The 14,306-nt window shown below is 41.5% G+C and overlaps 1 protein-coding gene across 1 annotated transcript in view; it reads right to left on the bottom strand.

Moving 5' to 3' along the window:
- Positions 1 to 14,306, bottom strand: part of ppfia4 (PTPRF interacting protein alpha 4) — a 907,198-nt gene that overhangs the window by 70,240 nt on the left and 822,652 nt on the right. The window contains exons 14-18 of the mRNA XM_068057116.1: positions 11,606 to 11,832; positions 11,041 to 11,281; positions 5,586 to 5,615; positions 2,271 to 2,410; positions 356 to 504 (exon numbers count right to left, since the gene is read on the bottom strand). Of these exons, the coding sequence (XP_067913217.1) occupies positions 356 to 504; positions 2,271 to 2,410; positions 5,586 to 5,615; positions 11,041 to 11,281; positions 11,606 to 11,832 (787 nt within the window). The remainder of the gene's footprint in view (positions 1 to 355; positions 505 to 2,270; positions 2,411 to 5,585; positions 5,616 to 11,040; positions 11,282 to 11,605; positions 11,833 to 14,306) is intronic.

Raw genomic sequence — 14,306 nt, 5'->3', positions numbered from 1 at the left:
TTATACCATTCCACATGTGCCAGTTGTACTTTACCCAGATGCCCATTATTCATGTGTGTCCTTTGACAGTGAGCGTCAGCAGGCCTTTGGACAGCTAGGGCAGCCTGATGTCATGCATACACTTCCAGCAGGAGCAGGAATCCTGGCTGATTTCCCCTTACTGAAGCCAAGGACTCAGAGGCCAGTTGAATACCACTTCCACCTCCCTGGTTAACAACACTGTCTTTCATCAGACTGGGCCTTCCTGATTGATATGACACAGTTACACAGTGAAAAAACTCACTGAACCCTCGGAGATTTCATTCACTTTTTGAAAACCAGCTGGACCTACCATGGACTGAAGCCATTTCCTTGCCGAGCTGGCCCAGACGCGCCTTCTCCTTCTTGCCAAACAGACGGCCAATGGATGATTTAATGCCCTTCTTCTTTGAGGCTTTATACAGTGAGTCCTGGCTGCTGTTGTTGCTGCTGGGATTGCTAGCCAGCTCCTCTGCTGTCAATATGCTGAGAAGCAACCATCATGATAGCGATCAAAAACAAAACAAGATAATCACAAGAGGACACATTACACAACTGAAAGGAAGCCTCTTATACTCAAGGATTAATTATTAATAATTTGCATTCACTTTCAATAAATTCTGTATCCAAAAGCTTGCCGTTAACTATTGTTAATACTGTTCGTTAGATATTTTGTCACAACCTGGACTACTGTTAAAACAGATGCTACTTTAAAGCCTAAGTTTTTGATAACAGTTAACATAGCAGGTACCTGTCTGAGTATATGTACTAAGTAATGCAGAGTCAACACTGTACATCAGGGACGATGTATTGGCCTTGGAGGGGGTGCAGCACAGATTCAACAGAATGATACCAGGGCTAAAAGGGTTAAATTATGATGACAGATTGCATAGACTAGGCTTGAGTATAGAAGATTAAGGGATTATCTAACTGAGGTATTTTAGATGATTAAAGAATTTGATAGCATAGATAGAGAGAAACTGTTTCCTCGGTGGGGAGTTCAGAACAAGGGGGCATAACCTTAAAATTAGTGCTAGGCCATTCAGGGGCAGTCAAGAATAATTTCTTCACATGAAGGGCAGTGGAAATCTGGCACGCTCACACCAAAAGATTGTTGAGGTTAGGTCAATTTAAAATTTCAAATCAGAGATTGATGTTAGGAAAAGGTATAATGGGATATCGAACCAAGGCAGATAAATGGAGTTGAAGTACAGATCAGCCATTATCTGACTGAATGGCAAAACTGGCTTGAGGGGACGACTGGTCTACGCTTGTTCTTATGTTCCAAAGTGACAAATTGAATTTCACTGCCAGTTCCCATATCTTTCTATGCCCAGCTTCTATGAAGCTGGGCTCATGGATACTTGACCAATACCTAAGACTCTTCCATCCGGAGAGAGGAAAGTGCCATGAAACTCAAATCTCTGCAGCCTCTGCAATCCAGGAACGCAACAGTAAAAATTTTCCCACAACATTAGGACAAGAAAGTACAGGTTCAAACAATTTAGGATTGATGCTAGGAGGTGCTTCATAGCCAGAAGTAATGAACACATGAAATTCAATTAGCATCGTCAGAACGCCTGCTAACATTATACTTGAATAACTTGTTATGGATTGAATTTCCACCTTATTGTCCCTTTGCCACTCCAAACACTAAATGAGAATTTAGTGCAAATATGAAAGCACTCCTTACTTTGCTTTTTTTTTGTTTGATAGCACTCCTGTAAAGTGCCTTGGAACATTTTACTATGTTTAAAGGGGCGCTATAAATGTAAGTTGTGTTGTTGCTTCCTTCCTGAAAAGCATTTTTAAAAATATATTTACTATTCAAATGTCACAGAGATAGACTGTGACAAACTGTTAAAGACCATTTTAGAATTCAAAGGCACTTCCTGGGACTAACTGGAGGAGTAAATTATTCCTAGTTCTCACACCTGAATAAATTATTCAAATGAAATACTTTTGAATAACAAGATAACAACAGTCTGTGGTGTACAGGAGATAGAGTTCCTTCAAGGGGTGACGATCTAGGCATGGATTACTTGGATCTTAGTGTCACATGGGACAAATTATGTATTGGGATTGTGTGTTCTGTATCTATCATACAGTAACATGGCTGATATCGTAACTCCATTTGGGAGAAATCAGAGACACATGCCACATCTCTAGGTCTGCTGCACCTCAAAATTCATTTGCTTCTAAGATTTCTTTTTAACTTGAAACATGGTTTAGGAATATGTAAGTCGCCTTACCCTCGACCTTCTTCTTGACTGGTTGACTGGAGTGAGTGTGCCAGCTTTTCCAGCCTCATGGTGCGCGGTGAGGAAGGAGGGGATGTTTCACATCTGATTGTGGTTTTATCTTCACGGTTGTCATCCCTTGTCACTGGAGACTAAAGCATATATTGAAAGCTGAAAAGAGTGTAGTGGCAGAATTGCTATCTTGGCGACACAGTCTAATGATCCAATAGCAACAACATAACCGATGAATTACAGCACTTCTAATTATCTTCTTCCAACATACAATGTAGAACGTCTGATGCTGGGGCAACTGTGTAAGTGCAGAGGTTACAACTACTTGCATCTATATAGCAGCTGTAATGTCAACACCACAAGGTTTTTACAGAGTAGTAGAAGGCTTAGAAGAACTGCTTGAAAGCACGGTTGAAACCACAGTCTCTGTGGAGTTGAGGAGAAAAGTGTCAAGGTGGAATCATTTAAAGAGAGAATTCCAGAAGAGTAGGGCCCACACAATGGATTGGTTGAATGAAGGAGATGGGATGCCTGGAGCTGGAGGACAAAATAGCACAGGTTAGGCAGATTAGAGGCAGAGTGAGGAAAAAACAAGTATGGATCTGTATGCTCGGGTGAGACTTTTGAAATTGGAATTTGAGGATTGGGGGACAGGGGCTGTATGGAGATGGCAGCAATGGGCAAACCAATTAAGTGTGGGACATGAAACAGGCAGAAGAGTTTTGAATTGGAGTTTGTGTCAAGTGGAGCTTGGCAAACAGCAAGAAAGCATGGAGAAGTTTGGAGGCAATGAAAATTTTGATAATGGTTTCAATGGTGGTGGAGTGAGTAGTATCAAAAGTGGCTTGCACTCTGTTCAGTTCAAATTGAGCAAAGAGCCAGGGAAGTAGATGGAGTTAGGGGAAAGTGCACAGAATTTTTGCCATCGGCCAAATTAGATGGCTTTGGTCTTCCCAATGTCTGGCTCATCCACAACTTAACAACACACAGTTGTCTTAAAGTAGAGGTAATTAATGGAAGAATAATGTTCCTTCACATCTTTATTTTCTGCTCCAATGGTCAGCAGGCTTAAGCAATGGGCAGCTGATCCACTCAGACCAGTGAAGTCCAGGATGGATTGCCAGTCTATCCTGAATTGGTAATCTCAGTTGGTTGGCAGTCAGGACATGACAAATGGCATCAGCATTTCTCTGTTAGTGAGGCAAATACAAAATCAACCAAGTCTCCCCCTTAACAATCACTTCAGCGACCCCTGATGGATGGGTGCACCTATGCAGAGTACAGCATTTGACTCAGCAGTGAGACCCCATATTGTTTAAATAGCTCTCCCAACATTCAAAATCAAGGCTCACATGCGAAGGATTATTCTTTGGGTGAAGTACCAATAAGTGAACAGCATTCATAAATAACAGCACAGTAACAAGCAAACTACTTCAGGACAGAAGGGACAAAATTAACAAGAAAGAGAAATGAATTTGATAAGGACAGACTGTTGGGTGTGAGGGAGTGAGGCCAAGAGTTTCTGCTTTGGCATAGTTTGTGAACATAGTGGGGAATCTTGGGAAAAACACCTTGACTCAAATAGTATTTGTTGTAAACTACAATTTATATATTCAAAGAGGAAAAAAATTCCAAATTCTGGACATTTGAGCTTGAAAACAGAAATTCTAGAAATACAGTTAGCATCTGAAAGAGAAAAAAACTGGTTAAATGTTTTGGATTCAACTCCATCTCAAGAGGATGCTAGGATACCTGCAACTTTTAAACAACCAGCTGAATATTCACATCAATGTATAGTTCATATCCACACATCTGTCGATCACAAATGCCTCAGGAAGGTGCAGCCAATAGCAGATTTCAGGATACCTATTCCATATAGACTATTTTCTACTGTAACGAGAAACTATTTCTTAAAGTATCCATGTTTGTGTGATGTCATTCATTGCAAAACCTAACAAATTAATATATGAAATCAAGAGGCACTGTTTAAACAGAACCAGTGGTTCACTGAAATATTAACATGATGTTGAGGTCGGTGAAGCTCAGGTGAAGAATAAGTTTCTATTGCAAGAATTTCCATTTAATTAAGCAGGTTCAAACATAACATATTTATTATTCGACCAAGATTAATACTCAAGATTCCAACTATTCAAAATAACTTACAGCAACGGTAGAAATAATGGGGAAAAAAGTAAACAGGTTCCCTACGGGTGTAAGCTTCCCATCAGGGCCATTGCCTCTAGATGTCTGGCAAAACTAAAGGAGAAGGTTAGGTGACCAGGCATTGGTTTTATTGGAGGACAAGGACACAATAACACAAAGAATCACAGGAACAGTTTTCCTTTCACTCTCCTATTTTGCATCCCATAAAAATGACTCAAAGTAATAAGATAGGGAGTGAGGATTAGCAGGAAAGTGAGATGTGGAATAGCCTGGTTAGCAAAGGCAGCTCACCAATTATGCAAGACAGTGAACTGTGAAGGCATGATTACTGGGCACATCACCAACCCCTGACCTCTTCTTTCACTACCCTGATCCACTGGTCAATCTGATATTCTGTAAAACTGAGTCCAGTGATCTTTCCCCCTCAACTTGGCACCAATTTACAAACACCAAAGCAAATCAGAAATGATTTCGGAAATCAGTGTAGCTAAAATGGAAGTGCCTTGTCGCAGCCTAACAATTCTTGCCTCCAATCAATTCAAAAATGATGCGACTGAATGTTACTTTCTTGAGCCTTCCAGTGGTTGGGCACAGATTGACATTTACAAAGGCCTGTCTGTTGCAATAAAGAAATGTTGCATGCCATGGAGTAGAGAAGGTTAAAACAATGGAAAAAATAAAGAAAACAGAAATAAAGAGAGAAAAAAAAAGTCCTATCCCAAGTCGAGCATAAAGCAGAAACAGGCATGATAAGGCGTGGGACTGAATCATTCAGCAAAATCCCAAGGTCTGTACCGAGTTAATTAATGTCAGCCCAGGTGGCTGTGGTGCATTGCAATTGGCTGCACGGTTCCCAGCCTGAGGAAAGTTGGAAATGTCAGCCCTGGTTCGTACTCCCAGTTGCTAGCCATTGGCCCTTGGAATGTACAGTGTTGGTTGAAGGCAGGATCAGACTTGCATAGTCAAATACCTTTCATTTCCTTACATTCATACATGAAGTCTGGTCACTTGGGTGAGGCTGTCACTAAATAGTTGCCACTTCCTGCATAACTGTACCCTACTATGAGTCACCAGGAGATGAGTATAGAAAAGGAAGGAGGAAATAAATCATGACGGAAAATGCCATTCAGAGTGCCCATCAGTTCTAATTACCTTCCGACGGTGTTTCCTTAAGTCGCTAGGCTGAACGTCGGTTGCAGGAGAAAGGAGAGAAAGACAATCAATGAGGTAAGGGATTCAAATTACACAAGTACATCAGCTCAGGCTGAACATTATAGACACTGACTTGAGGGAGCAATGCAATGTACTCCCAATCTGAGGGCTCGCTGCCAGCAGGGCAGATGTAATATCAGGGAAAGTGGGATCATTTGGGAAATCGGTTAGAAAGTACACATTAGAAATCAGCCAATTCAGATATTTTTCAATCTGCAAAGTTGCCCATCAGTTAGTGCTGCTCCCTCAATTTTCCAGTAGAGTCAGCACTTATGCTGAGCATTCAACTTTTAACCCTACAGCATAAAACATTAGATAACAAAGGCAAGGATTAACGTTCAAAACAGTTGGTATCTGGATGTACAATAGGTTTATTTAAAAACTGCTTGCTGAGTTCTCAATTTCAAACCATTAGTAACAAATTACTTAAAACTTCTGGTTTGATTGGGATGGAAATACTTTGAAAAATATGTTTAAACAATGAGTGCTAATCACATCAGCAAGGAAACTGACTTGGACATGTTAGAAAGTCTGGTGATGGGAAAGTCGAGACTGATATGTTCAGGGTTAATGAATCTACTTTCTGGCTATAAATCAGCTGTGTCATATTGCTAACGTCAGTAACTTGTTACACTAACGTGTTTTGTTAAATGATAATTTTCTTTAATCCACTGACTGGAGATCTGAATTTATATTTTTTTTAAAGAAATGTTTCAAAGACAAGCTGCCAGCAAAGTCACCCTTTCAGCTGAAGATGATCACCTAGTTTGCAACACTGTATCCTACATTGCAAAGGTCTATGTTGAGGGAGATGAAATATCTGTGCATTTCCCAGCAAGAACCAAGACCCAGGAAGTTTAAAAGAACTACCTGTGCTCTCAGCAAGCAGAGAAATACTGTTAACTGCTATGTTTGAGTGAATGAGTGACAGTCATGTGACAAGCCCCTCCCCATCTGTGGTTTTAAGCTGGTGTTTTTTCTCTGCAGCAGAGGAGAAGCAACTGAACTCTGACATGTGCAGACCCGAAGTGGGGGTCCCTCTCTCTCTCTCCATTCCAGTTTAAAACCTTTCAAATCCTGCTAGTTTGACCTTTGCATACTCCGGCTACAATCCGAAACCCCGTTGGAAGGAATCATCTGCAAAACTATATCCAAGAGACTCAACGAACCAGTCATCTACCTCTTCAAACGAAAAGCCTCAGGGCGACTGAATTCAGCTAGAAGCCAGCCAAATCTTCAAATTTCACAGACTGTATGCCTTTTCTTCTATGGACTCTAACTCAACCAATCTACCTTTCCCCACTATGTAACCTATTTGTGTGTGTGTAAACCTCTAGTGTGTATGTGTGAGTGAAAGTTGGCATGTTGTTTATTATTTTATTAGTTCGGTTTAGGTACAATAAAGTTAACCTCTTTCTTTTGTGATAAAAACCACACCTGCCAAAATGAGGCATATTTATTTTATCATATGGAATATTAATTTTAAACTCTTACTGGACTGAAAACATGGCTGCACCTACATTCTAACAGTACAGTGGCTGGAAACATTTGCATTCTAAGAGACAGTTGCCTGAAGAAGACAATGGAACTGCTCCTTGATTCAATTAACCCAAATGGATTTTGATCACCAGACATTGAATGTGTGAAAGTCAGCATTCCAGCCCCCTATTGAGGATGTTTACTAAGATTGAAAGAATCCACAAAACCTCACCGGGCAAGTTGTCCCGAAAAAAGAGCTAGTCACAAGACTGGCCTGCTGGCCCAGGTTCGGTTTGAATTGTGTTCACAGAACAGTTTGGTTCAGACTGCAATTTGAAGACAAAAGAGAAGGAAAGTCTCTCTCTCTAACGAAAAGAGACTGCAACTGGATTTCAAGAAGACACAAAACTATCAAAACAAGTTTGCAAGTGTATACTAGGCCCCGACGAGACGGCAAGATTTAACTGCAACCAATGACTTTTGATCTAACTCAAAAAACAGTAAATGAACTCCAGCTATTGCTTCAAACCTTTCCCCTTGATTCTTTCCCCTTTTCTGCCCCTATCTGTGTGTGTTTAGCACATATTCATGCTAGCATGGTCGCATTGCATATGTTTAGTAGTTTTAACCGTATTAGAGTTTCAAGGTGAATAAACTTAAACCTTTCTTGTTTAAATCTAAGAAAAACCTTTCTGGTTGATTTTTTTGCCATTACAATTGGAGAGCAGTGAACAAGGATTCACTGAGTGGGAGCTAAAAACACAGTGTTTTAAAAATTAAACCCTGTTATGGTCAAACCAGGAAAAGGCTGAGAGGGAACCCAAGACCCCTTTCTCACCTGGTCGTAACAGAAATTTGGGGGCTAGCATCTGGATTCGACCCACAGACAAACGAGAAATTGGAAGTGGGAAGTCAAATTGATCCCAATCTAAAAGAGAAAGGATTTTGATACACGTTTCCTTGCAGTTGTGTGCTAGAATACTAACATGTCTGTGACTGAAGCCAGTAACTCCCCAAGCCAGGGTGAAGTAACTGGGATAAGTTAAAAGCAATGTCTTTGGAGGAGTTGAGAAAAATGGCTGAGCAGTGTGGGATCACTGTACGTGCCAAGGCTAGAAAGTCCAAACTCCTAAGACTAGTGGCCAACCATTTTTCGTTTGAATCTGAAGAAGCAGAAACAGGATTAGAAATAGAGTCCAACAGGGTATTACCAGCAAAGTTACAATTGGAACAGAGGAAACTTGAATTAGAGGACAGTGAAAGAGAAAGAGAATGAGAGACAGAGGAGAGAGAGAGAGAGAGAACCTTCCAGAAGGAATGCGAGGAGAGAGAGCTGAGGCGGCTTGAGTTAACTAGGGGGCGACAGAGTAACCCCAGTGAAAGCATGGCCAATATAGAGGATCATAATTCAGGGCTGGGTACTGAATTGTTAAAATTTACTCAACTGATCCCAAAATTCAATGAGGGAGATTTGGAAACATTTTTTTGTATCTTTTGAAAAACTTGTAAGGCAGTTAAAGTGGCTGACTGAGACTTGGACTCTTCTATTACAAAGCAAGTTAACAGCAAAAGCCCATGAGGGTTATTCTATGTTGCCAGATGAGAGTTCATCCAATTATGAATTGACAAAAAATGCTATCCTCAGGGCATATGAGCTAGTACCAGAAGCCTATTGCCAGAAATTTCGAACCCCCAAGAAGCAAACTGATCAAACTTTTGAGAGAAAGTAAGTTTGAGAGAAGTAAGCAGCTGGTTTTTGACCAGCGGCTGAGGGCTCTTAAAGTGCAGCCCAGCTATGAAAATCTCAGAGAGGTAATTTTGCTCGAGGAATTTAAAAACTCCCTCCCACTCTCCATAAAGACACATGTGGACGAATAGAAAGCTCATAAAGCCAGGCAAGCCGCAGTTCTGGCTGATGAAATTGCTCTCATCAGTTGGTTCCCCAGGGGAAACCTTTTCCTAATCAATCCTAAACCCGAAAAGGACAACCGGTGGGAAGGTGATAGAAGCCCAAGTAGTCCTGGGAGAGAGAGAAAAGCAGGAGACACAGGGGCCCTCCTCCAGTCAAAAAGGAAGGTGCTGTAAGTAGGAGTGAGACTCAGAGACCTGTGTGCTTCCATTGTAATAAAGCAGGTCATCTAAGAGCTGACTGCTGGAAACTACGGGGAAAGCCTGTAGGGTTAATCAGGGCACACCCGCTCAGTGAAGGAGAAAGGACCCTGATGAAAAGCACAGCAGAACAAGCTGTGGCTTTAACTGCAGCAATATTAAGACCCAGGAAGCATACTGCTGCAAGTGCAGGAATATTTAATAGGATTCCTGAAGGTTATTAGGATTTTGTGTCTAAAGGGAGAGTAACCCCATACCCCTCGAGTGGGGCAAGCAAGCGTATAGTAATCCTCAGGGACACTGGGGCCACTAGATCCCTTTTACTGGGAAATGGCTTGGACATTCCCCCAGAGAGTTCAGTGAATACCAGACTGGTGGTGAATGGTATTGGAGGGCAGTGTACTCCTGTACTTGGAGTGCACTTGGAGTGCGACCTGGTTTCCAGACCGGTGACCATAGGAATTGTCACTAGCTTGCCTGTGGATGGGGTTTACCTGCTCCTAGGTAATGATCTGGCGGGGATGAAGGTGGTAGCTTCCCCAGTAGTGAAAGAGAGACCGCAGGAGGTCAGAGAGACAAGGCAGTGGCAGGAGACGGTCCCCTGCAGTTTCCCTGAATGGAGCTATAATTACATCAGCTCCCCCAGAGGAGATTGAATTGGCACTGCAGGCAGATGACCATGAGGTTTATCTGTCTGAGACTTTCTGTGGAAAGTTAGAAGACCCAGGGAATGAATTAAATGAATCTTTGCCATTACAATTGGAGAGCAGTGAACAAAGATTCACTGAGGGGAAGCTAAAAACATGGTGTTTTAAAAATTAAACCCTGTTACAGTCAAACCAGGAAAAGGCTGAGAGGGAACCCCGAGACCCCTTTCTCATCTGGTCGTAACACTTCATTGACTCAAGAAAACCTGTCTGATTGGCTCTTGTTATGATAATAGCAAGTAAGTAATGAAACACCTATTGAATTGGCCAGTACATCCATTTTAAGAAAGAATTAAACCTGTTGTGGTCAAACAAGGAGAGGGTAAAGAGGGAAGCCTTTCAACCCCTCCTCGCTTGACTGTACCAGCCTTCTCAAAGCCATTTTCCTTGCAGTTACTCAGTGCTATTTAAATAAAAACATTCAACATATTAACACATGGCTAATATCAAACTGGTAGACATTCAGAAATACAGTACCTGAAGTGCTGATCAAATGAAGTTTGGCTCTTCCCTCAGCAACATAACCTGCTCTGCTCTCAAATATCAGCATCTCTGCTGAGATGAGCAGTGCACAGCAACCAGGTACAGGAGTTGATGCTGAGCAATAAGTAAGCATGGGATGTAAAGAATTGCTTACCTTAAGTTAGTATACACCATACACCCCTAACAATTAGATTATCTAATAAAAGTACACTGTTTGGAATATTTAGATATTCGGTGTTTACGAAAATTGTGCTTATGATCTAAAATATTTGATGAAAATCTGAACTTCATCACAATCTTATAACTTCACTAATTGCATCAAGATGGTGAATAAGATGCATAATTTTTTCTAATTCCAGATTAATTTCCAAATAGAAACTAGAAAGCCATTTACTCCTTTGTCCCTCTATCTGGTACTCAATTTGATTTCACACTGGAGAGGCTTGTTTCAACACTACTTAGGTTAGACTTCCTGCATATAGCAAGAATACTTGAAAGTATAGCAGGAATCCATACCATATTCACCTCTGTTCAAAATAGTTTTAGAGCTGACTTGTTTATTCCTGCGCCTGTCCTCGAAATTCAACTCTCCCTTTCTCATTCAGTACAGCACTTACCAGCGTCATGATGCCCTTACGGTCCAGGTCATGGGAAGAACTGCGTGGAGTAAGTTTGGGTGTGGAGCGCCCGCTGACAGGTGGAGAAGAACTAGCAAGAGATAGGGCAGTGAGGGAAGTTGGAATGGAGGTTCCTGTTCGAATACGGGTTAAATTTAGCCCATCCATGCTTCCACTTCCCACACGGCATTCAATCTCCTCAGCTCGTTGCTCAGTGGACTCCTTCTCCTCTTGGATCATCCTGGCATGGAAAAGACATGGTCAAATTATTCTTACTAGATCAATGATTATTTAAATATTATACACTTACTGACAAAACTGCTCAATAATAAATTGAACAGCTCCTTAGATTCCAGTTAAAATATGAATTCATGTAACTAGGATCTTGTTATATTACTAGAATAACATTATGCATGTGGCAAAAGTCATAGTATACAAACTAGCTTATAAAGTAAGAAGTCTTTATGACACACAGCAAGTCATCATTCATGATGCAAGTAGCTTGTTATTGTACAAAACCATCCCCACAACTCTGAGAAGTTTCCATGCTCAGTATCTGCCTTGCCTGATTTCTTTGTTGATGGCGTCAAGCTGTTCCTGTAGCATCATGGCTAGCGTCTGAGCGTCCGAGTGTCCGCTGGGTGAAAGCAGGTCCGCTGAACTGAACATTGTCTCTCCATCTTCATCATCTACGTCAGACATTTCTGGGTCACTTTCAAAGGTGTGTGTCACACTGGTCATAATGTTTGCTTGCTGAGCACATTCCCAATCCTGCTCGTTTAGAGTTTGAATCTGGATAGGCACAAATATAGCAGTCAGTCACCGAGTGTCAGCATTTGGTGTAAATCTACAATTATTGTGTATCTAGGCTACACAGTTCGCATTTAAATTTGCGTTAAAACCAACATGTCTATCCTGTTCGATGAAGTCCCAAAATTTCCATTTATGCCCACAATGCCCAACCTTGTTTTGGCCAAGATGTCAGGGGGAAACATAGGGCTAGCAGGACTGGTGTCCATATTTTCAGATAATATGAAAATGGGCAGCCTAGTAAATGATTCTGAAGGTCAGTGAAACCTCCAAGAAGTTATTGCTAAGATAGTGAAGTATGGATAACAACTGTCAGATGAAATTCAAATGACTGTAAATGTGAGATAGCATGTTTTGGTTTAAAAAAAAATTAACACACATACTTTAAATGGTGTAAGATTGGACAGTCTGGACGAACTGGATTTGGGAGTTCAGGTTCACAAAACACGAAAAGCATCATCTCAAATGGACAAGGCTACAAAAAAGCGAATGGAATATTGAGCTTTATGGCAAGAGATACAGAATATAAAACTCAAGATATGTTGACGAATCTAGTAAGTACACAGTTGGAGAACTGTGTGCAATTTTGGGATCCACCCTCTCGGAAGGCTGTTGAGGCAGTAGAATGGATACAAGTGTAGATACACTAGAATGCTGCCTGCTATGAGGAATCACAATTATCAAGATTTGGAGAATTGTCACTGTTTTCATTAGATTAGAGGAGATTATAGGGTGTTTTGGTAAGAATATTTAAAATTAGAAAGGGATAGGGTAGATAGAAACAAACTGTTTCCAATGGATCAGTGAGAATTAAGGAACATAGATACAAGATAAAATTTAAGTGATTTAGGATAATGATCAGGGGACTTTTTATTACACAGCAGGTAAAAGCTATGAAATGTACTGAGAGTGATTGAGGCAGAGACCATATCAGCATTTAATAGGTTCGATAGCTGGTTGAGGGGTAAAGGAATATGGAAATAAAGCAAGCACATGGGATTAGAACTATGCTTGAGTGGAGGATAAACACTAAAATGGACTGGTCAGTCTAAATGGCCTATTGCTGTGCTGTAACTTCCATGCAATTCCATGTAAAATAGAGCGTTAGAAACAGAATGCTTCCTTATAGGAAGGAAGGCTCATCCAGGGCTCCCTCACATGTGGTTTAGTTTACAATACTGGCAGAGGTCTGGGAGGTAGTTGCCTGCCTAAATGCATCTCACAGGAATGTTTCAGGGGCGGCAGACGAAAATTAAATTGGAATGTATAGAATAAAATTTAGAAAAATTTCAAATATGTCTCAGTAAAAGCAGCAAGACACTACGCAATCCTGTATGAGAAATGCTCTAAGCATTGCCTTAATATGCTAGAAAAAGAAAAGGCTGATATTAATTAAACCATAAAAGCTGATGCAAACACAACTTTCCTCACTAGTAATCAAACACAAGCCGTCAAGATATCAAGCCTGAAGATGGCTTGTTAAGGGGGACATGAATATCCAGTTTTATTGGGATCTATGTATAATCCCATTGCTACCGAAGATCTGAGCAGCGACAGAGTGAGTGGGCTGAATTTTATTAGCGCGCCGCACATTGCGGCAGCTTGCTTTAAAGTCGACGGCCTTCAGAAACAGAAGCGTCACCGCTGAGCCCCTGCGATATTTCGCACGGGGGCTGATTTAAATGGAGGGGGAGGGGCGGCCACCCCCGATGACATAAGGGTGCGGCTGCACGGTCCCCGTCAATAACATTTGGCGCCATTGTGCAGGCGCCGGCGCCATTTTTAAAGGGCTGCAAGCCCTTATCAAAAATTTGAATTTTTAAACGAACATTACTTTGACAATTGTAATAAAAAATAATCAAAAGCTAGAGGCTCTTTCCCAACCACCCCAATGTTTTTGTTTACTCTCCTATATGATGATCAATAACTTTATTCCCACCCCAAACATCCCCCCACAACCTCATCACATTTGCCCTTCAACCCCTTCCCACCATTCCCATAGCCAATAAAAAATGTTTTCCCCTCTCCTGCTCCCTCCTAACCTGATAACTTCAGTCCTCCCCCTCCCCACCAGTGTCTTGCCTCGGAACTCCGAACGGGCGAGTTGTGGCTGGAGGCCATAAAATCGTGTGGGACAGCCGCCGGGACAAGGTTAGTTGATTTGCAACTTTTCTTAATTAATTTTAATATTTAAATGAAGGCCCCACTGGGGCCACACCGAGGCCTCGCCACCACTGGTAAAATGTTGTGGGGCCTTCTTGTCGTCGGGGATCGTGGCGGGCTGCTCCCACAAGTATTTTACGGGCCCCCCCAGTGTGTGACCTGACATGTCTAGGCGCTTCATTGACTTGGAGATCATCAGAGACACCTAACAGACCTGTGTGAGGTGATTAAAACCAGAATGGCTGAACTCGCTTTAGATGCATCACAGATTGCTCAGGTTGAGGACATTTCTT

Source organism: Heterodontus francisci, chromosome 25 (assembly GCF_036365525.1).
Source record: "Heterodontus francisci isolate sHetFra1 chromosome 25, sHetFra1.hap1, whole genome shotgun sequence".
NCBI lineage: Eukaryota > Metazoa > Chordata > Chondrichthyes > Heterodontiformes > Heterodontidae > Heterodontus > Heterodontus francisci.
Note: the sequence above shows the minus strand (reverse complement) of the source record. Positions and strands in the feature narration are given on the sequence as shown.